Genomic DNA, 22,369 nt, shown 5'->3' with positions numbered 1-22,369 from the left:
GGACCTCTCCCCCACCCCAAACCCCCACAGACCCACACACCCCCGCCCCAATTCCATAAAACCCAGGTCGGACCCCCCCATCACCACACATGTTGTGCTTGCGGGCGATGTAGCGCAGGATGGCGTTGCTCTGGGTCAGTTTGACGTCCCCATCGATGTAATATGGGAGCTGAGGGGGGGGGATAAAAAGGGGAGGGGCTTGGGGAACATCGGGTGTGTGGGGGGGCGGGGCAGGAATACAAGGGTGGGGGGTATGTGGGGTGGGGGGCAATAAGGCATGGGGATCATCAGGGTATGGAGGGGGAATAAAGGACAACGGGGGGGTGGGGGGACACCTGTGGGACCATGGGGGGGGTATATGGGACATTGAGGTATAAGGGTTAATATGGAGGTGCCCCCCCCCCATCATACATTCGGGAAGTCCAGCCCCAGCTTCTCCTTCTCGTTGATCCATTGGCTCTTGTCATAGTTTGGGGGCTGTGGGGATATAAGGGGGGTAACGCCATGATGCCCCCCCCATCCATCCCCCAATTTGGGGGGGGCGCTCAGGCACACAACCTGCCCCCCCCCTCCTCACCTTCCCGCAGCTGTACAGCTTGTCCTCAATAGGGGGTCCCGGTGTGCTCCAGCAGCAGGCGGATGGCGTGGGCCAGCTGGGGGGGGCACAGACAGCAGTGAGACCCCCCCCCATGGGGACATAGAGGCAGGGAGAGGGTGGGAGATGCCCCCCCCCAGCTCCATGAGTTCTGTGCCCCCCCCCCCCGCAATGGGGGCGCAAAGCGCAGGCACGTGGCCGATGGGGGGGGGCAAAGGGCGCTCGCACTGAGGGGGGGGCTAAAATTGCCCCTAAATCAATAGCCCCCCCATCCCCGCATAGAAAACCAATGGGAGACCCCCCCAAGCGGACCCCCTCCAACGTTTGGGACCCCCCTGTACGCCCCCCCCCGCTCGCGGAGCTGGACCCCATTGTGCCCCCCCCCCATCCAAACCCATCCAAACCACAGCGCAGCACAAGGGGGGGGGGCGTGAAGAGTGTGTGGTGGGGGGGCAAAGGACCCCGCATCTTGCAGGAGGGACCCAGAATAAACAGCCCCCCCACCAAAAAGACCTCCCTAACTTCCTCTAAAACTCCATTCTACCTGGCGAGGGCTGTAATGCTGCCCCCAAACCACTGTGCTTAGGCATCCTTCAGCTGTGAGCTTAGACTTGAGCTAAAGGTTGCATTGTCTTTTAGGTTCCTGCAGACAAATAAATACAGGTTGAAACAGGGGAAACAATTTCTCATAGGGATCTAACAGCTTCTTGAATCCTTGCAGTAGGCCTAGCGCTGAACTCACATTTCTGACTATATGGCAGCAAATTTAGAAAGGTGTATGTAATATAAACAGGGCTGAGGTACTGTGACTGATTTGGGTTCTGCTGTTTTTCTTTTCTTCCACACCAGGTGGGGTTTAAATTAAACCCATCACTTCCTTATATTTGAAGAGAGATTTATAGAAGATGCAGACACTTTTCATGCCAATTGTGCACGCACCCATTGAGAATCAACAGTTACAGTTAATTTCTGAACCCACACTGCACCAGTGAAGCAGCACCGTGCCTTTTTATCAACACACATACATAGAGATAAGGTTCTCTATACATATTTTCCAGTGATGTCAGATCCTGGGTGTTGTGAAATGCCTCCCGTTTCATTGCATGCATTTGTCCAGGCCGACACGAGGGTTCAGGGGACGGCAAAGGGTCCAGCAGTGCTGGAGAGCTGTACCCAGAAGTCACAGAGCAAACAGAAGCAGCCACTGCTACATTCCACCTGTTATCTCTGGGAGTCAGCACGCTGCCTTCCCCCTCCAGCCTGCCCGCGAGTCCTGGCAGCGCAAGAATAACATTTTGCTTTAGATCTGCTCGCGTCGGGGTTATCGATGGAAGTCAGGAAGATACAATACCTTGGAAAGGAGATGAAGCTAGATTTTCAGTTGGCTTAATTTATGGGCCAAGTCTGATCTGGCGCAATGCAAGTCCAGCTGTCGATGTTCTTTGTCATCCAGCTCATAGGCCATGCCATTTTGCAAGCATGAAAGATGGGGTTAGTAAGACTTTGCAGCCAGGCAGCAGAGGCTGAATGCTGCCTTCTCTGGTTACAGCTAACAGCACATTCTCACCAACTCTCTCTGATTCTGTTTGTTCACAGGCCCGGGGCAACCCGAATACCTCTCTTTTGTTCCGCACTCCTTCATCACCACAGCAACAAACGGGTAAATATTATTATTATTTATTTATCTTGTAAGTAGACTGGTGAGTTTTTAAGACCACACACACAGGAGCACTCTGCTGGTTCGTGTCCATCTTCTTCCATCACAGAATCACAGAATGACCCAGGTTGGAAGGGACTCAAGGATCAATGTATTACAAAACCCCCCTGCCTGGCAGGCCACCAAACATACACTTTACTAGATCATGTTTGCCCAGGGCCCCTGTCCAACCTGGTCTTGACACCTCCAAGGACGGGGCGATCCGCAACCTCCCTGGCGCACAGCCTGTCCAGGGCCTAACCCTCTCCCTGAGTTGAGAACTTCCCCCTACCTCTCAACCTCAATTTCCTCTTTTAACTTAAAACCAATTTCCCCGTGTCTCCTGCTATTTTCAGCCCTTTCAAAGAGTTTACTCACCTCCTGGGTGCAAGTTCCCTTCAGGTTTTGAAACTGAGATCCCCAAGTCCTCTACAGGGCTGTTCTCAGTGAATTCTACTCCCCAGTCAATGGTTATGAAAGCAATGGAAATAAGACGGAGGTCCCTCAAGGATGGCTCTGATCTCATCCTAACTGTTGCCACTGGTGGAAGCAGAGGTCAGGCCTTGTGCAGGAGCTTAAAAATTGAATGTGCACCCCCACAGGGACTCTAAACACAGTGCAGTCAGCAGCAGAAGCAAGGCTGGCACCGAATGGGGAGCAAAAGAAGCAACATCAGTGACTCCTATCCTGGGTTCTACAAGAGAGGATCCACCTTTGTGCAAGCCAACATCTTTGCAACACCACTGAGCCCCACTATGCAGCAGCAATTACAGCATCAGAGCTACAGATGAACATGGACTACTTGTTGTTGGTTCTGAGTCTGGGAAGGGATCTTTGCCAGCTGCAGCTGCTGGAAGGTACAGCGACTTGGCATGGTTTGGGAACTGATGGATCATCTGGCTTTGGAGCCAAGGAAGCTTGGACGCTCTCATCCACGGCCTCTGGTTCCAGGAGTCGTCAGAAGGCCTCCAGTTTTTCCCTATCTGAGATTTTGTGAGGCACCCTGAAACATCTGTATCACCAGGCTATGTCATGGGAAAGTTCTTTTTGCTGGTTACGTGTTGCTGCTTGCAGGTGTTTTCTTCCTCCCTCCCTACCCCCCTGTATCTCCAGCATCTATTCTTTTCAAGTGACAGATACTAAAAGTAGTAATCTGTAAAAACATGTACCACCGGAGTTACAAAGAAGATACTCTTGGGAGACAGTGAAACAACCCAGTCCAGACACCCTCCCCTTCCCCACGGTGCCAAACCACCTCCTCCCCTCCTCTCTGCCAACAGCTCCGTTCTTCCCCTGTACCGCACAGGGAGGTGGTAGAAGATCCAGATCCCAGCGAGCGCCGGGTTTCCTCCCTGCTCACGAGCTCCCAAAGCACACCTGAAGGCCAAAGGCTGGCGGTGCCCTACGCAGGGACAAGCACCTTTTCAGCAGTATAAAATATATTAAATTCCCATCGCCAGAGCCAGCGTTGAAAGATTTCAGCAAGGCCAACACTTGACTTTAGCAGACAATAGGCACGGCCCTAATTGGCAAGTGCTCATTGTGCATTCTTGTGTGTCTTGAACAGGCCGGGTTTTCATGCTCATTCCCCTCCAGGCTCAGGTCCTGGGGCTGGTAAGCGGACGCAAGAAGGTTTGGTGGTTTCCGATTGTTCCGGCGGTGCCACCTGCTGACTCGTGGGCGACAGTAGCCAGTGTAATCAAAAGTCCTTTCACACAGATCCCGCTTTAAACTTCAGCTCCTAATGTTATATTAATGGGATCATTCAATTGCATTTCACTCACGTTTTGATTTAGAGCCGGAGGACAGACCTGAGTTACAAATCCCAAGTGAACACCATGAGAATGTTATTGGGACGCTGGCTGTACCCGCTCATTGGCTTCCAGCTGCTTCTGCGACTACAAAATGCAGCTACAAAACAGCTCTAAAAAGGCCCTGAGACTCAAAGTGCAGAAGTGCCACGTTTAAGGCACGCTGTGTTTTCTCATGCCTGCTCCACACTATGCGCCAGCACCACAGTGCATCTGCAAGCAGTACCCAATAATTAGTATCCAATCATTAAATACCCAGCACCCAGAGCAAATCTGGCTTAGGAGCTCCAAGCTGACATGCAGGGGATGCCTTTCAGAGCAGGAGGAGTTCAATACGCTCCAGCACAACACAGACACTGCAAAGCCTTTAAACCACTTTCCTCCTTCTGGCACCTTAACGGGGTCTAATTTTTCCTCTGGTCTCCCACACGTTTAATGAAAGATGCACATTCAGGCAGGCTTTGTGCCCAGAACACAATTGAGCATCCAACTGTCCGATCTGTGTGGCCAAATCCTCAGCGTTCCCGGGGGTTCTCAGGTGCAGGTTCACACTGGTTCATCAGGTTTCCATAGGGGGGAGGAAATGTAATTTAGCTCTTTCAGTCTTAGTCATTGAGAATAAAAAGGGAGTAAGTGAAGCTTGTCTTTGGCGGTAGGAATGGCAAACAAACCAGGCGTGATCCTTTATCTTAAAGTGAAATTTGCAAGTGAACAAGGCATTATAATTGATGCAGATTTCAAGATATAAGGTGAGGCTATTCTGTGCTTAGGTTTAAACGACAAACCTTATCTCACTTTTCCCATCCCCTCCCTTCTTCTTCCCTTACACAACAGAATGCTGTACCATCATTTCTCGAGACCCATTTCTTCAGAGCTGCCATTCCCACCAGGCCCTGGGCAACCAGCCCATGGCAGGGGTTGGGACTGGATGGGCTTTAAGGTTCCTTCCAACTCAAAGCATTCTGTGATTCTATGACTCTATGACTATACAATAGCTGAGGTCTGTGCCCAGAAGTACCCTCCCATGGGATGACTGGCAGGACATAGGGGATAGCAGGTATATCTAAAGCATCACCAGCCCAGCTGTTGTTTTGCTTTGGATATGTTGAACATTGAAGTAGAATGTCTTAGGCCTACAAGGCAACCAGATGCTCCCAGAAAGGACCACAGTGCCATACAAACCACATTGAGACAGGTTGTACCACCTTCCTTCATGACAGAAAATAATACCTGCTCCTGTTTTATTTAGCACAGTAGATCTCCTCTCTACTCTTCTGCATGGGTTTGGGTTTGGACATGGCATTGATTTTACCCTTCAGCTGTAAATGAGTATGGAAACATAAACTGTACAGAGGAATAAAATCTGCATGAACACTCAATGCAAAGCACTGGAGCTACAGGTTCTAACATTTGCTTGCATTTTCCAATATTATGTAGCTGTCATTTGACTGAAGGCAATGCTGTCCATTGAAATACTGGACTGCAAAGAGGGACAGATGACCCTTTGGTGAATTAGCTAAGGTGAGAAAGTGGTACACAAAGAAGGAAATGACACCATGCAGAACATATGGAATCTAAGCACACCTCTGGCTTCATTCTTAACGTTGCTAGATTCATGCAGGAAGGGAAGTAATACTGTGGTCCAGGGAACTTACCCAAGCCACAACCCTATCTACTCCTCCCCAGCCTACCCTGCTCCTCAATACTGTGCCTGCAGCAGAGATCCCCAAACAACCTCAGCCCCACTGCAAGGCTCAAGTGCACAGCTCTAAGCACATCTGCACCACTGAGAAGCTGAGAAGCCTCAGTGCTAAGCTGAACATGGGCTGTCAAGACTTCTTCCTCCCTTAGGACTGCATCCCAAAGAATGAATGGAGCTGGGAATGGCAAGAATTGTTTGTGTGAAAAGAGGGCAGAGCCCATGAAATTCAAAAAGCAAACATCAGGCACTTTTGCCCCGTATTTTTTGTTGCTTTCTAAGATTATCAGTGCAAATTAATGTCCTGCTGATGTTTTCATTCCAGTTTGGAAATAAACACTGGATGACAAATCCCATTAGAGACTAAAAGTAATTGGCTTGTTTGCAGCATAAGTGAGATGGGAAATCTTTCCAAGAAAATGGGAAGCCTGTAAGGGACAGCCTGCTCACTTGTCTGGAGCCTTTGGGCTCTGGTAATCTTCCCAGCCCCAGATGTGAAGTCTGGCTGGAGTGGAGGAGGAAGGATGGGGTCATCAGCAAGGAATGCAGGCTGGATGGTAGAGTTAGAGCGTGGGGAGGCTCACTTTCTTCTAGACTGGACTGTTGGATTCAGTGCTACAACACAAAGAAATAACCTGAACTAATGGTGAATTCTTGGGTTGCTGTGCACAGCTCCCTCTATTTTCCTCACTATATTCATGTCATATAAATGCTATATAACATGCATGCTTAGTTGTCATTACTTAATCCAGGCTTCATATGCCTTGGGTATAGGGACTGATATTTAATTATATAAATTGTGCCACGATCAGAATAAATGTTCTAAACCAGCATGGAGCATTTCTGCAACCTCTGTGTCTTTGGCACAAGTTTTTAATACCTTCTAACACAGATTAGGGTATTCTTTGTAACACAATTAGGGTATTGCATTCTATTTCAGTTTTAATCTGTGTTACAAGGGGAAGAACGTGTAGATTGGATAGGCCAGCCAGAAGACCAGTGGATACAGCGGCTTCTTTGATGGCTGACAACAAACACAGGAGATGTAACAGAAAAGGAAGCACAGCCTGATATCAGACAACAGATACTTAGAGAGGCTGTGAGTGCTTTGACTCTGATGGCAGTTGGCACAGGAGATGTTGGTTCATTTACAAACATGAGACTTCTATCCCCATTAAATTAAGGACATAGGCCACAGAGAGCAGCAAGATGGGACAGTATTGATCTCAGAGCGTTCACAAGCCTTGCTTGATTTCAATTGCAATACTGGTGAGAGCTCAAAGGAATTCTGGTACCCTTATATCCTGATATTATTTAATTGGACCAGGACACCGGACACTTCATCTTCAGTTCCCTCAGCTATCTTTAAATGTTATCTGAAATGCTTCCCAGATTATTGGGCTCCTGAAAACAGAGGAGAAAACACCTTCTTGGGGAAGCACCGCTATGTAAAACCCGCAAAGGACCATCACATCAATTTTCTCTGTATCACAGAAGTTTTCTTAAGTCCGTTCTGTTATGGCTGACCAGGTTCTGCACTTCACCAAACATCTCCAAAAGGAAGGTGAGCGTTGAGCCTCGCCCAGCTTGCGCTATTCCTGCTCATTTTGCAAGCAGCTCTGGCTGCTGGCTGGCTGCTGGGATCTCGCACCACAAGTTGCACTTTGATGTGCATGGCACAAGGATGCTCCCCTCCAGCAACGCACCCAGTTGAAGCCACAAAGTGAAGTGCTGAGCCCAGGCAGGGTCGGGTGGATTCCACAGTTTTGTGTTGCTGCCTCTGCCTCCGCTTCAGTTTTCCCCTTCCCTGTAGCAATTATTGCTCATCAGCACAGGATTAACAATTGCACAAGCCAACCCTTGGAACAAACGAATTCAGGGCCAAGGCCAATCTTAGTGGAGCTCTGCCACTGACTTTAAAAGGGCTGGGGATTTAGCCCTGCACCTCCCCTGTACTTCCTCCCTTCTCCCATTCATGTGCTGCACATGGTGCAGCTCGCCTGGCTGCGGGGTGAGGCACTCCCAGGTACGAGCTCCAGAAATTGCTCTCACAACCTCCTGGCATTCCTCCCCACCACTGCCCGGCCCCATCTTCCTGCTTAGAGCTGTTCCAGCCATTTTATGGTTTCTTTTAAAAGGTAAGACGAAAATAGATCGCAAATTCAATCCTACAGGTTTCTGATGGGCTGTGAAGAACTCAGAGGTCCCCTCACCTCATCTCTGGTTTATCTGGTAGCCTCAGGCCTCATCTACATGAAAGAGTTGCGCCAATTCAACTTGATGTTTAATTTAAACCAATTCATTAAACTAACACAAACCCTGGAGCAAAGCGGAGCAATGGACGTTCTGCAGCGTAAACATTAAAACCAGACTCCTATCAGTTTACTTTAATCTGGTGAGAAACTAAACCAAAGCAAGGAGCACCCGTGGGCAGGTTTGCTCTGGTATTTTAATGAACATATGGAAAAGAGCAATGCAAATCACACCACGGAGTTCTCACTCAGCTGAGCTCTGCTTCCTTGTTGGCCCTGCAGGGACAAGAATATACTTGAACAGAATACATTCCCTCCACTCCAGCTGTCTCGTGGTGCAGTTCTTTGCTTTCCTTTCTTGCAGAAGAGCAGCAATCTGTCACCGTTCTAAGTCTTTATAGAGGATTCTTCAGGGCATTTGAGGTTTTCAAGAAACCACGTAAGATGTGGCACTGAGGAACATGGAGTAGCAAGCATGGTGGTGCTGGTTGATTTGTTGACTAAGATATCTTTAGAGGTCTTTTCCAATCTTAGTGATTCTATGGTTCCATAATTTGGGTTTTGCAGGAAGTGGGTTGGAAAGTCAGCACAATGCTGATGGATGTGTGATCATTCCTTTTTGTGCTATCAGTGATAGACCTAATTATGTGTAAGTAGAAAGCTTCTACCACATCACTGAAGGTTCCCAGGGCTGATCAACAGTCCCTGGATCCTGGCCTCAAGCTAACTGAGCCCTGGAAGCACAGAAATATGGCCAGGAACCTTCAACATGTTCATGGACTGCCATAAGGCACGTCTCTTGCAATGATATGCATTGTTGAGGTTCCTTTATGTCCTTCTACCAACCCAGAGGTGCTCTCTTCAGAACCAAAAGCTTTTTGACTCACAACACAACCACCCGACAATCAGACTCTAAGAGCAGTGTCCAAATGCTCCTTGGGTTCTGGTTGCTTGTCTAATGTTGAGGCAATCTGTTGTTCGAGTGGGGAGGTATTACCTTGATGGTCAGTCATCCAGCAGAGAAGGTAAGTAGAAAATTGGGAGACTTGAGTGCAAAGTGGTGCCAGTCAGCGGGTGGTGTAATTCCATAAAGTAACACCAAAGGTTTCCCATCAGGAAAATGCAAGTGGGAAAGTGGAAGCCTACAGAGAATATTCCTTGGCAGCCACCTACCTGCTGAGCGGGCCCCACCGAGAAGTTTTTACTCCAGGGGACCCATCCAAGCTAGGGAAGCATGTGAAAATGTTTCCTGGTGTTGATAATATCAGTTGGCTTTCTCCAGCATTGGTAAGTACTGGGAGTTTGAGTGTAGGTGGCTGCTGGCTGGTCTGGCACTTCAGAGCTACATCAGTAAGACATGTTCTGAGCAGCACTGCAGCGCGCTGCAGGGACTCTGAAGTCACGAGTCCTACATTTCCATCATTGTGAGTATTCAAGACAGGAAGAGAAATGGAATCAGTGTTTATGCAGGCAAAAGCCATTAGCGTGCATAGGGGTAGTGTAAGTATAACAAGGCTGTCAGTTTAAGGGGAAGAGGAGGAAAAAAGGAGGGATTGCTTTTCGAAAGGTATACATGAATTGAATATTTCTACTTTTGGTTATGTTTCAAGACGCATGTGAGCAATCCTGCCCATGGCAGAGGGGTTGAAACCAGATGATGTCTGAGGTCATTTTCAACCCAGGCCATTCTATGATTCCATGATTCTATGCTTAGGAAGAAGATTTGAAACTTCACTTTACAGGAGATTTCATCATACTGGAGAAATCCTGGTGTTTTCTGCTGGATGTGTTTGTTTTCCTGTGGGTTTTCATCCGAGGATCTCAAATTTTCACTCTAAAGTTTTCAATGGATTCAAAGACACGGTTAAAGTAAAATTTGCAGAGGAACATATGCCAGGTGCTGTGAAAAACAAGAAAGCATGATCTCTAACTCAGGAGCCCTGAAGCCACAGTGATAGCTGGAAGCGAGGAGAACACACCAGAGAAATCTTAGATTATATGTCTGTTATTACCTTCTTTTCTAGCATCCAACAGACATTACTGGCTACGTGCTGTTTTCATGTTCCTAACTAGTCCCTTACATCTTTGGACAGAGGAATGTGATGCTGCATCTCCCAATGGTTTCACTCACCCTCTTATATTCACAGTTATCCCTAACTCCTTCCTTCCATAAGACAAGACTTGGCAGCCCGTCATCCCACAGCTGGGCACATCCCAGAGGTTGGCACAGACAGCGAGCACAGTCCCATCTGAATACCAACCATAAGAGTGGGGGCAGAGGGACAGGCTGTGTATGCAGTGGCATAATGCACACCCTCTGTTGTTACCTCCGCTGTTCTCAGCACCCCTCCCTCACTGACCCCGTGCAAATGGAGATCCCTTTGAGATGCAAACTCTCTTTTGTTCCTTTTGTGGTTTTCTGCCTTCTTAGAAGTTGATTCAACATGTGCCAGAGCTGGCCAAAGGGAGAGGAAGGGAAAGCACAGCTGGAAGCAGAAGGAAGAAAAGCAAGCTTTCCCCCCCCATAAAACAAGCTGTTTGAACACCTCGTTCTTGCCAAGTAAGGAACTTCTGACAGGCGTTGCGCACTATCTGAAGATCTTCGAGCATCCCCTACGTCAGTTTCTTGGTCCTCTTACATTCCTGCACTGCTGGGAGAAGCCTCATGGGCACCTGATGCACCCTCTACTAGGTATTAGAGATATGGACATATCGAATGCCTCTATTGTGGATGAGAGCATTCCATACCTCGAGAGTCAGATGACAAGTTGGTGTTCAGTAGAGGCCCTGCTTTAAAAACATATTCAGTAGTCCACAACAGAAGCCCCAACATGGTTGTAGATGAGAACTGAGAAATCAGATGGAGGCGGAAAACCTGATGTAATAGAACTGGAGTTCAATCTCATCTTTAGTTTTGTTAAAGAGATTAGGACTGGGGCAGTAGCAAGATTTGGAAGGTGAAGAGACAACGTTTCTGTTCAGATTTCCACACACAACAGTCCTCTGGGTGTGTTGTGTTGGCTCCATTAAATACACCCAACCCAAACACAAGAAAGTAAATCCTTGGCCACCGAAGACCAAATAATATTTCAATCATATTAAACACATGGGTCGTTTTTGCACATTCACAGCTGTGAAATGAAGACAACAAGCGAGAATATAACAGCCCACATAAAGCTGAGGCAAAGAAACAAGGAACCTGCATCTCATCTTGTTCAGACAGATGGGAAAAAGGCTGGGGGTGGGGGGAGGGACACAGCCAGAGCAGCTGCAAATAACTGTGTCTGTTTCAAATTCAGAACAAATCTATTCTCCTGCGTGTAATTCCTGACCTAATAAGCTTTTCATGTCACATTTTATGTTGATCCCACAGGACTGCTGGATAATCATCCTGACACTGCAGATAACAGGATTGCCATCATAAATCTTAAAGATTCAGTACATTCACCATGGTCCAGTGACCCTCCAGCATTTGAAGGGAATGAGAATATTCCCCCCCCCTCCTTTGAAAAGATGACAAACACGAAGGCACATAAGCAGAAGTGAAGTCTCTGAATTTGAGAACAATGCAGCACTTCTAATTTTCAATTTGCCATGCACTCCTTATCATTTCACCCGCATTCTGCCCACTAATCAAGGCAAGAGGGTTTGGCTGGTGCAAACTGGTTCTGGACGGGTCTGTTTGTGGCTGTTGCCATTGGAGCAATAGCAAAACTGCCTTTTTTTTTTACCGAAGAATCTAGGCTCTGTCCCAGGATACAAGAGACTTTCTGAGAACAATTATTTTTGTCTACAGAGTGAAAGAACTTTACTGCAGAGTAGCCCTGTGTGGAGCTTTTCCAGGCAGGCATGTGTAACAATGAGGGAAGGCATGTCTGTTCCCATTAGTTGGCCCTGCCTGCTGAAATCCTGCCTTTCCATATGAAGAGAAATCAGGTATTCGAGCGATATCAATATTGTCAAACTGCAGGGCTGTAATTTTGCCATTAGGAATAATGACTCTGCCTTTGAGGCCGGCCGGTCTTCTGCAGGCAAAGTGAGGAAAATACAAACTATGAGTGAGTTGTTTATTACCATGAAACACTCCGCTGATAAAAAAAAAAAGTGCTAATCTGCAGCCAAACCCTGCTAACAGCCCAGCTGACTCATATAAACCACACCTTACTTTCCCTAAAAGGGCCTTTATGTGTCAATACAGCCGAATCCAGGACAATACCTGCTATTGGAGCCAGTGGTTGACCGCAGCCCTACAGCGATCACAGAAACGATCACCTTCCAAAAGGAGAGGAGTGTGACGTAAATAAAAGCACACGTTCCACACCCTGCTGGGCAATATACTAACCTAGCAGGCATGCCATATTCTACCCCTTGCAAATCAGCTGCAACATACAGCAAACACACTCATTGGGAAACCAATGATGGGCTGTGAGTCTGGGATATGCTTTCATCCCCAAGGCTCTCCAGCATCTTCTTAAACTGCTGTCATGTGTTGTGCACAGATCTATACCAGCCATACCTGATACGTCCTATAAGTTCTGTCCTAACGTTGTTTAGTGCTCTCCTCATCCACACTGCATGTTTCTCACATCACTGGTTGTCATTCCTGGGCCACACAAGATACCCTTTTAAAGAGAACACAAACACAACTAAAACGCAGACGGGGTGGAAGTAAACGGCTCTGAAAAAAAAGTAGAACAGGGATAAAGGCTGAACTGCAGCCTTAGCCAACAGGGTCTTACAAAGGGTCCCCTTTGCTTCCATTTTCCCTGTGCTGCAGGCAGCCTTGTAAAGCAAACAGACCTTCCAAACAAAGCGCCGCCGCCTCACAGGATGCCCAAAGCCTTTCTGGAAAAAGTTGGTTAAGTCAATGAGTAAACAGTTTTGTTCGGGTTGCAATGAAAAGTGACTTGGAGGGACGGCGAAAGCAAAGCTTCTTACCTTCTTTCTTTGCAATTGCAAAGCTCACACGACAGGACCCTCGCGCTCCTGTTGCATGGTTTATATATCCCATATGCATGGGAGCGCTCGTGGATTTGGGAAGGGGGGAAGGGTGGAAAGCCCAAACAAAAACATTTAAATGTAATTCCTTTGATGGTGCAGCTGTGAGAGGGCAATTATCTGAGGCTGTTTTGCTATGAGGCTGCATGGCTATAACTGACCTTTATTAAATATGCACCAGAAGAAGCACAGAATTCATGTTTACGCAGCCAACCTCCGCTGAAGTCATCTCCCATCCTATAGCAGACCTCTGTTCTACATCCACACACGACACCAGCTGATGCTTCATTTCCTCCCTTTCTTGTGCCCTCATCTACATCCCGCTTCTCCTCCAAGCACTGCTCACATGCAACAGGTATTTCCCAAACACCGCATGGAAAAGTAAGCGTGAGCTCCATCTGCCATGGGAGAAAACTGCACAATAGCTCCCAGATGAGCGTCAAGGCATTATCCTTTCCCAGCTCCTTCACATGCCTGTGCATTCCTTTATGTTTTGCATGATGGGTGCACCACTTAATCCCAGGCTCCATAGGCTGCAAGGAGTGCCAGAGGAGAGCTGCAAGAATTGGGCCTTCCCTGATAGGGTATAACCATTCAGAAACATTGCAATCAAACCTAGATACAGAGCTAAGGTATCAGGCACCAGCCGTCCCTCCCAAGCCATCCTCACCTCTGGGGCTAATAAATGCCCCAGCATCTCCACATCCCTGATACTTGCACCATTACTATCAGGTCTGCAAAACCAAGTGATTCCCTGTCACACTCTGTACTACATCAACAGCACCAGAAAGGGGGAGGCGTGGGGAGGGAAATTGTTACCAAGGAGCTCCAGGATTTTCTCCAACAGACTTGGTTTATTTTCTCTCTGAAGCTTCTGTGTTTTCTTTCGCAGGATGGCGTTGCTCTGGGTCAGCTTGGTGTTGCCATCGATGAGATAAGGCAGCTAAATAAAGGGGGGGGGGGCGTTAAACCATGGCAGCCCCCCCCGCTTCACCTCCTCAACCCCCCCCCAACACTACTCACATTGGGGAAATCGAGACCCAACTTCTCCTTCTCATTGGTCCAGTCGCTTATGTCGAAGTCGGGGGCTGCAGGAGAGACCCCCATAGTGCAACAGGGGGGGAATATATGGGGGGGGGGGCAGAAAACGGGGGGGTGGGGGGCAGGAGGGGAGGGGGTTTGAGCAGCCCCGCCCCGCACTCTGCCCTCGCCGGGCACTGCGGACTTTGTGCCTGGATCAAGGGGCAGGGGAGGGGGGTTGGGGGGGCAGGAGGACAGGACTGGGTGCCCCCCCCCCTCATAAGAATTGCTGTACAAGGGGTGCCCCCCCCCCATTAAAAATGGCTGTACAAGGGGTGCCCCCCCCTCACCTGGCCCGGCTTTGTACTGCCGCTCCTTGTAGGGGGTCTCGGTGTACTCCAACAACAGGCGGATCGCCTGGGCCAACTGCGGGCACAGCCACTGAGTCACGACCCCCCCCCAACAAATCCCCCCCTCAAACCCCCCCAAACCCCCCCAGATCCCCGGGACCCCCCCGGCTCACCCCTCGGATGTCCCAATATCCCAACGTGACAACCATGGCGAGCGCTGATCGACGGCACCCGACGGGACGCTCCGCTCCGATCCCAATAACGCAGCTCAGCCCGTCCCACCCCAAACACACACCACCCCCCCCCGCGTCACCGGGGCCGCCCCCTCCACGCAGAGTCCGCCCCCCCCCCCCCGAATCACAGCGTCCCATTTCTTACTTAAATACTTTATTTCCCATGCTTTGGTGGGTTTTGGTGTTGTTTTATGTTCCGGGGGTGGCACAGGATGGGGGGGGGGCGCGGGGACATAGCAATGGGAACAGCCCCCCCCCCCCATTTCAAAGGGAGCTCATGGCAGCCCCGCATTGTTCTCTGTGCCACCCGGTCCCCAGCACGATGTGACCCCCCCAGATGCACAGAGGTGGGTGGGGGGCAAGGAACTGGACGGAGGAGAGGGGGGGGGGGCTATTAAAAACATGGGGACCCACAGCTGGATGCTGGGGGGGGGGAAAGTCATGTCACCACCCCCAATGTCCCCATGGTGCCACTGTGACACCAGGACCCCCCCCCACAGCACCCAATACAACACCACCCCCCCCCCAATGGGGTGTAACAAGATGGGGGGGGGGGGGGGAAAGCAGTGAAAAAACGAGCTAAAAGACACAAACACACACACAAAAAGAAGCATAAAAATACCAAAAAGACAACGAGAAGAACCAAGGAACAACAGGGGAAACGGCAACAACCCGGGGCAGCAGGAGGGGACGGAGCCCCGGGGATGGCACTGCATGGAAGTGTGTGGGTGGGGGGGGGGTGATGGACAGCACGTCCTCCTCCTGGATGGGCTCCAGCTCCGCGCTCTGAACAGCCTGAGTGATGAGCGTCAGCTCCTGGCACAGCGTCTCGTAGCGATACCCAACGCGGATGTCGGGGACGTTGGTACGACGGATGTCGTTCCCTTCTGGGCCTTCCTTCAGGTAATGGGGGCCCAGCCAGTAGCTCTTCACCTGGGGGGGGGTGAGAATGAGCCACCTGTATGGCATGGGGGGGTCCTTGAGGTTTTGGGGGGCTGGGCACCTTATGGGAGAAGCCGCTCATCAGGACGCTGTTCCGGGCCAGCTCGCACATGTCGCAGGTGCTCAGCTTCCAGACCTGCGTGGCGATGCTGTACTCCTCCATCAGCGGCTCCTATAGGGGCACGTAGACTCAGCACAGCCCCATAACCTGCCCCCAAACAGAGAGCGGGGTCCCAAGGGTCTCTCGCTCCCTCTGCACCTCCAGGATCCTCCAGAGCTTGTGGCACCTTCTTGCTCTGGGCCATTGCTGAGCCCATCCCGTCAGCCACCACTGACTCCATTGGTATGGCCACAACCAACAGCACGGCCAACACCAACCCCAACCCCATGGCCAACATTGACCCCATCCCCATGGCCATCATTGACCCCATCCCCATGGCCATCATTGACCCCATCCCAATGGACATGGCCACCACCAACTCCTCCCCCATGGCCACCACTGACCCCCCAGGCCATCACTGACCCCATCCCCATGGTCATCACTGACGCCACAACCAACACCACCCCCACCCCCATGGACATGACCACCACCAACCCGTCTCATCATGCTGGTGGCTGCCCCAAGGCCATTCTCAATGGGGTTGGGGGTTGATGACCTGTGGACCCCCCCCCCAAACACCTCACCTTGGTGAAGTGGAACTGGAGGGGGTCATCGGTGGAGAGTGAGACCACGAGCCCCCGCGAGAGGTACTCGGGGAGGGGGTTGCGGTGGTAGCTGAGGAAGAGGCTGTTGTTGCTCAGCGGGGACATGGCAATGCCAATCTGAGCCAGGTAGTACAGGTACTGCAGCACTGGGGCCTGGGGAGCACAGCAGGGTGAGGGGTGGGAGGTTGGGGGTCCAGGGGTGCACTGAGACCCCACGGCTGAGCCCCCCGGCCCCGCTCACCTTGCGCAGCAGCAAACCATGTGAGATGTTCTCTGACACCATGAAGCCTGACACGAGGTGATGGATGGGGCCGGCCTCGCCGCAGTGCGGGCGCAGCACGAAGGTGTGGAAGCCCCTCTTCCTGTGCATGGGGACAGCCATGAGCCCCCAACCCCAACATCCCCCCACCCCAACCCCGGGGGCCATGGGGACTGTACGTCCTTACCTCCGGAGGTGATTGAGCACCGTCATGTTGGCATACATGTAGTACAGGTAGTAGGAGTAGGGCGGGTTGTCCTCCTCCACCCAGTTCACGGGCAGAGGGCTGTCCAGGTTGAAGATGTGATGCTCCGGTTTGGATTCGTCATCCACGCTGTCGAAGCCGTCCACCTGTGGGGGTCAAACACAAGTGGGACAGTCACCCCTACACCGGGACCTCCATCCCCACAGCCACAAGGGTCAGCCACACATCCATGGGGATGGGAGGGAGCGGGTCAGGGTTGGGGGGCTCACATGCTCCAGGAAGAGATGCAGCTCGGGGTGCTGGGCTGGGTGGATGGTGGCCTCGTAGAGGGGCAGGAAGATGTTCTCCAGCATCTCCTGGAAGTTGGCTAACTGCTTCTTGGTCCGGTAGACATCGCTGAGAGTGGATGGACAACACTTGGAGCCCAGTGTCGCATCCCACATCACCCAGCACCCAACCCCAGTTCTCACCATAAGACCAGGACCCCCCATAGGACCAGGGACCCCCATAAGACCAGGACCCCCCATAGGTGGGGATGGGCACTCACAAGAGCCGGGGCACCTGCACCAGCCAGCGGACGTTGTTGGAGTGGACGCGGTGGTTGACGGCCCAGCAGGCCAACTTGTCCCATTCATCGCGGGAGCGGCCGTAGATGGAGAGACGCAGCTCAGCGTTCTGGTACTTGCTCTCCTCCAGGTCAGACATCACCTCCTGCCATAGGAGGGCACAGAGAGCATCAGGCACAGGCAGCAGGTACAGGGATGGTGGATGGTGCCCTATGGAGATGGGGCTCACCTTGATGATGTGCGCAAAGTACTTCCCCGAGACGCGGTTGTCCGTCTTGATGAAGATCTCCCTCAGGATGGACTCCCCAATGGGGTTGTACTTGGCGTTGAACTTGTCGAAGCGGTGGAAAGTGTTTCGGTCCTGGAAGGGGGGGCAAAAACGTGAGACCCCCCCCCGCTGCCCACTACACACACACAGGGCTTTTAGCACCACGCTGTGGGACAGCTCCCACCACCCACCCACCATTGCCCGGAGGAGACCCCATCCCAGCACCCCACCACCATGGGATGGACCCATAGAAGACCCCATAGAAGACCCCACACCATCCCACCACCATGCTATGACACTGGAGAAGCCCTCCCAGCACCCCACTATGTGGGATGGCCATGCAGACGAAGACCACCCCACCACCATGGGACAGCCCTAGAGAAGATCTCCCACTACTCTTCCATCATGGGATACCCCCATAGAAGAAGACTTCCCCCCCAATGGCCAGGGCTGAGCTGAAGGCCCCATTCATCCCCATGCTCTGGGGATGGCCCCGTACCGCGTGGACGTCCAGAGTGTCCACGCTGAGATCGTAGGCGGTGAGATTCATGGTCTCAAAGACCTCCTTGAGCGTCTGCTCCTTGCCTTTCTCCACGTGGACGATCTCATCCAGGTGCTTTTTCATGGCCCTCTTGATGAAGCGCAGGAGATGCTTCTGGTTCATGCAGGACGACGCGTGGATGTGAGTGTCCACCTGGGAAACAGAGGCGCTGCTCAGCTCTAAAAGCCCCCAGACGCCCCCCAACCCCAAGCAGGGGGCGGCCATAAACAGCCCTTCAATACCAGCCCTGCAATACCAGCCCTTCAATACCAGCCCTTCAATACCAGCCCTTCAATACCAGCCCTGCAATACCTTTCGGATGTTGTAGAAGTCACGGTGTGGCACCTTCTTCTGTGCTGCCAACTCCTTCATCTCATTGAGCAGCACGTGCATCTGGAACTTGGAGCTCAGGTACTGCAGGCGGCGGTAGCAGAAGGATTTGCTGCCCGGGGGGAGAGGGGAGAACAGGGTCAGTGCGGGGAGAGAAGGGAGAACAGCCCCCCACAAGGGTTGGAGCACAATAGGGTGCACCCATGGTGAGCCCAGGATGGAGGTGGGGATGTGGGATAAGAGCTGGCACCATATGTCACAGCAATGGGGTGTAATGGGGTGCCCACCCCCAAGATAGGACCCCACTCCTCACATGGGCCCATTGATGATCAAAGCCATCAGGAAATTCATGTCGGCAATGAACTCCTGCAGGTCAGGGTAGGGCAGGTCCAGCTCCGTGCTCCTGGGGGGAGAACAGAGGTGGTCACACCCCCATATCTCCCACCCCCCATATCTCCCCCCCTTTACAATGCACCCCTACTTGTCAGTGAGGTCCTGCTTGGTGTACACATGCACCACGCCATCCACCATCTTCAGCCCAAAGCCCAGGTCGGCCGGCATGCTCTGGGGGTCCCACTTCTCATAGGGGTGCTGCTCCGCAAACGGGGGGTGCACGGCAGCATCTGCAGCAAGAAGAGACCCCAAAGGAACCATCAAACTCCTTGTGAGCAGCCCCACAGCCCCATAGCCGGCAATGGGACCCCTCTGCCCCACACTCACCCGCAGCCACGGGGGTCTCGGGCACCTCCTCGTAGCTGCGGGTCTCCAGGGGCTTCTCGGAGAGCTCCTGCAGGAAGCGGGCGGTGGTCTTACAGAAGCTCTGCAGGGACAGCCCCATGTACTTCTCACGGAGGAACAGAGCCTTCACCACGCTCTTGGCTGCGTCCAGCAGGTCGGTGAAGGGCACCTGGGGTGGGGAATGGAAAGAAATAGGGGTTTTGGACCCCCCCATAAAATAAAATCACCCATTGGGACCATTGGGGGGGGGTCTCACCCCACATTTCTCCTCCCCAGAGATGGTGACACGTTGGAACTCTCGCTCCAGCGCCTCGCGCTCCTTGGGGATGTGATCCACGCGGTCCTCGTGCTGCTCCTTGTAGATCCTGGGGGGCACAGCCATCAGCATCGAGCTGGGACCCCCCCCCATAATGAGACAGAGGGGGCTGGGGGTGTCCCCATAGTGGCAGTGCCCCCCAGCCCAATGCACCCCCCCACCCCACAGAGCACAACAAGTGGTGGTGGGACAGAGAACGAAACAACTCATGACACAGACACCCCCCAAGCGGAGACAGGAGGGAGGGGACACGCAGCACCGGGGGGGGGGGGACACACAGGGCCACACTGAGCCCACTGCCCCCATCACCCCAACCCCATCCCTACACCCACCCTGGGTGCGTTAACCCCTTCAGTGCCAGTGTGGGCGCAGCACAGGGGGCAGCTCTTGGCTCTGTGATGGGGCTGTTGGGGGGGTTGTGGGGTGGGGGGGTTATTGGGGCTGGGGGGGTCCCTGAGCCCCGGTGTCACCGCGCCGGACACTCACAGTAAGTCGGTGGAACTGTCAACTTTCAGGAAGTCCTGTTTGGCTCTGAGCAAAATGTCGGGCTCAAGTCTGGGGACGGCCAGGAGGAGAGAGGGGGGGTGGGCAAATAAGGGGGGTGGGAGGGGGGGGGAGAGAAAACACCCCGTTAATGCCCCATAGGAACAGACAGAGCCCGGAACCAAATAAACCAGACAGCAAGCGGGACACCCATAGGGGAGCACAGAGCGGGCACAGAGCACGGACAGCCCCGGGGGGACGGCGGCCGTCCCCAGGAGGGGGGGGGACACCCACAGGGGTGGGGGGCAGGGTGGTATATGGGGGGGGGGCACCCCCTTACTTGACGTCCTGGCTGATCTGTCGCTCCAGGCGCTGCCGTCGCTCCTCCAGCTGCTCGATGGGGCTCTCCTTGGGGAACTCGTACGGTGCCGAACGCATCTCGCTCTCGGCCATAGAGCGGCTGAACAGCTCCTGCGTGACCATCATGTCATGAGCTGTGACCGGCCTCAGCCCTACAGCACCCGATGTGAGCTGTGCTGAGCCCCCATAGCCGGCAATGGGGCACGGGGAGGGTCCCCCCCATATCTGCTGCCCCCCATCTCGGTGTGGGGCTGACTCACCTCGGCGATCTCCTTGTACTTGCCGTCCATGGAGGTTCGCAGATCCACGGGGAAGTGTTTGAGGCAGTGTGGGGTGCCGGGCAGGGAACGAGCCGACTGTAAAGGCCTGGAGCCCCCCCGCAGCTCTGCGGGCACAGACACTGTGTGAACCCATATGGGGGGGGCAGGAGGGGGGTCTGCAGCCCCACACAGCCCCCCGGGACCCACAGCCACAGCATGGGGGGCACATGGAATCAGGGCCGTCTGCCCCCAGCTCCGTGCACACCATTATAGGGGGTTAAAGCAGTGGGACCCCCCCACAGCACTGCTACAGGTGCCCATGTCACAGCTCCCCCCAGCTGCCATGGGGAGCCCCCCGGCCCCATCCACAGCCCCACATCTGTGCCAGCGCAGCGCAGCGCAGCCTTCCTCCTCCTCCTCCTCCTCCTCCCACAGCGCACACAGCGCTGCGCCACAGCAGCGCCGCAGAGCCCCCCCCCAACACCCCCCCCCAACACCCCCCCCTCACTGCCATTCATCTTCTATGGGGGGGGCTGTTAGGATGGAACGGACGCACCGCCGCTCCGCCCCCCCAACCCATCGCAACCCGACGGTGATGGGCGCATCCGCGAACCCACCCCCCCAATGTTACATCCCCCCCCCCCCCCCCCGCGGGCACAGCGATACGGGGCTATTTGGGTGGGGATCTTCACCTGCAGGGCCGGCCGCTTGCAGGCTGCCCCGCTTCTTGAAGGGGAAGCGGGCCGGGGCGGCCATAGCGCTACGGGGCGGTGCGGGGGGGGCCGGGAATGGCGGCGGTCCCACCCCCCCGGGTTGATGATTGATGCCGGGAGCGGAGCCCGAGCAAAGTCCCCGGCGGAGGGAGAGCCCGGAAGAGGCCGAGGAAGAGGATGGGGCGGGGGGAGGAGGAGGAGGAGGGATGAAGGCTGCCGGCACCGAGGGGCGGGGCGAGAACACAGGGAGGATGGGAGAGCGGGGCTGCCCCCCCCATCGAGCCGTGTGAGCGCTGTGCCCCCATATAGAGAGTGCTGCCCCCCAACCCAGCAATCAACCCCCCCACGAGGACCCTCCAAACGGGGCATCACCCCCAAACGGGAGCAGCGCTGCGCGCCCCCCACGCGCACGACCCCATAGACGGGCTGTGAAGCCCCCCAGGAGGGTAAACCACATCCCCCCCCATGATATCCCACCCTCTGGACAGGAGTACGGGAAGGACCCCAACCCCAACATCACCCCCAGACCCTGCTGTGGGGATGGGAGCCCTCAGAGGTTGAGATATCAGCCCCCCCCCCCCCAAACACAGCATCAATGCCTGCACAGACCCCTCCGTACCCCATAGGGCACCCACCCCCAGCAGCCGGGGGCATTGCTCTGGGGGTGTCACCGCCTGTCGTGGCCCCACGCCCCCCCCCCTCTATGTCCCCCTCCTACCTGTGCCACCGGACAGCACGGGCACAGCGGGGGTCGCGTGCCCCCAACCCGGCGCTGTTCCCCCTTATGACCCTTATGGGGTCAGTGGGCAGAGAGGGGACGGGGGGATGGGGGGGGGGACCCCGCTGTGAGCGCCGCGTTCCGTCCGGGCTCAGTCCCAACCTTTGGAGATGGCATTTTAATTGGAGCCCCCCCTTCATTAGCGCCGCGTTCATTAGAGGAGTCGGGTCCGCGGGGACAGCGGGGGATGGACGAAGCTTTGGCTGTACAGCAGGAGGGGGGACAGCCTGGGGATGGGGGGGGGATTTGGA

At 53.6% G+C, this 22,369-nt stretch overlaps 2 protein-coding genes and 1 long non-coding RNA gene across 4 annotated transcripts in view; 1 reads left to right on the top strand and 2 right to left on the bottom strand.

Moving 5' to 3' along the window:
* Positions 1 to 14,694, bottom strand: part of LOC107324759 (glutathione S-transferase 2-like) — an 18,007-nt gene extending 3,313 nt beyond the window's left edge. Inside the window, 5 exon segments of the mRNA XM_015885087.2 lie at positions 88 to 169; positions 412 to 477; positions 578 to 604; positions 606 to 653; positions 14,595 to 14,694. Of these exon segments, the coding sequence (XP_015740573.1) occupies positions 88 to 169; positions 412 to 477; positions 578 to 604; positions 606 to 653; positions 14,595 to 14,630 (259 nt within the window). The 5' untranslated portion in view covers positions 14,631 to 14,694.
* LOC116654423 lies at positions 1,961 to 3,263 on the top strand. Its single transcript, XR_004309665.1, has 3 exons — positions 1,961 to 2,086; positions 2,192 to 2,255; positions 2,894 to 3,263. It is a non-coding gene; the product is annotated as an uncharacterized LOC116654423 (long non-coding RNA).
* A 496-nt stretch (positions 14,695 to 15,190) lies between the features above and the next one.
* On the bottom strand, positions 15,191 to 21,527 carry AMPD2 (adenosine monophosphate deaminase 2). 2 transcript variants are annotated; one of them, XM_015885079.2, is made up of 18 exons: positions 21,320 to 21,526; positions 20,628 to 20,752; positions 20,348 to 20,478; positions 20,011 to 20,079; positions 19,465 to 19,573; positions 19,191 to 19,377; positions 18,952 to 19,093; positions 18,784 to 18,873; positions 18,453 to 18,582; positions 18,099 to 18,293; positions 17,561 to 17,692; positions 17,313 to 17,476; positions 17,035 to 17,161; positions 16,748 to 16,911; positions 16,543 to 16,663; positions 16,281 to 16,454; positions 15,658 to 15,768; positions 15,191 to 15,587 (listed from the first exon to the last, which is right to left on the bottom strand). In XM_015885079.2, exons 1-18 carry the CDS (start codon positions 21,381 to 21,383, stop codon positions 15,234 to 15,236), a joined length of 2,589 nt encoding a protein of 862 aa, XP_015740565.1. In that variant the 5' UTR covers positions 21,384 to 21,526; the 3' UTR covers positions 15,191 to 15,233. The 2 variants fall into 2 exon arrangements, with proteins under 2 accessions (XP_015740565.1, XP_015740566.1); XM_015885080.2 differs by lacking the exon at positions 20,011 to 20,079 and having other exon boundaries at positions 21,320 to 21,527.
* Between the last annotated feature and the right edge of the window lie 842 nt (positions 21,528 to 22,369).

This window comes from Coturnix japonica, chromosome 26 (genome assembly GCF_001577835.2).
Source record: "Coturnix japonica isolate 7356 chromosome 26, Coturnix japonica 2.1, whole genome shotgun sequence".
NCBI lineage: Eukaryota > Metazoa > Chordata > Aves > Galliformes > Phasianidae > Coturnix > Coturnix japonica.
Note: the sequence above shows the minus strand (reverse complement) of the source record. Positions and strands in the feature narration are given on the sequence as shown.

Bases quoted from the DNA above. Each gene is read 5' to 3' on its own strand.
- AMPD2 (XM_015885079.2), bottom strand. From the start codon at position 21,383: ATGGCCGCCCCGGCCCGCTTCCCCTTCAAGAAGCGGGGCAGCCTGCAA. The intron at 16,664-16,747 runs GTAAGGACGTAC...CCCCATGCACAG, and splicing joins GTGCTCAATCACCTCCGGAG to GAAGAGGGGCTTCCACACCT. The intron at 16,455-16,542 runs GTGAGCGGGGCC...TGTGCTCCCCAG, and splicing joins ATGGTTTGCTGCTGCGCAAG to GCCCCAGTGCTGCAGTACCT.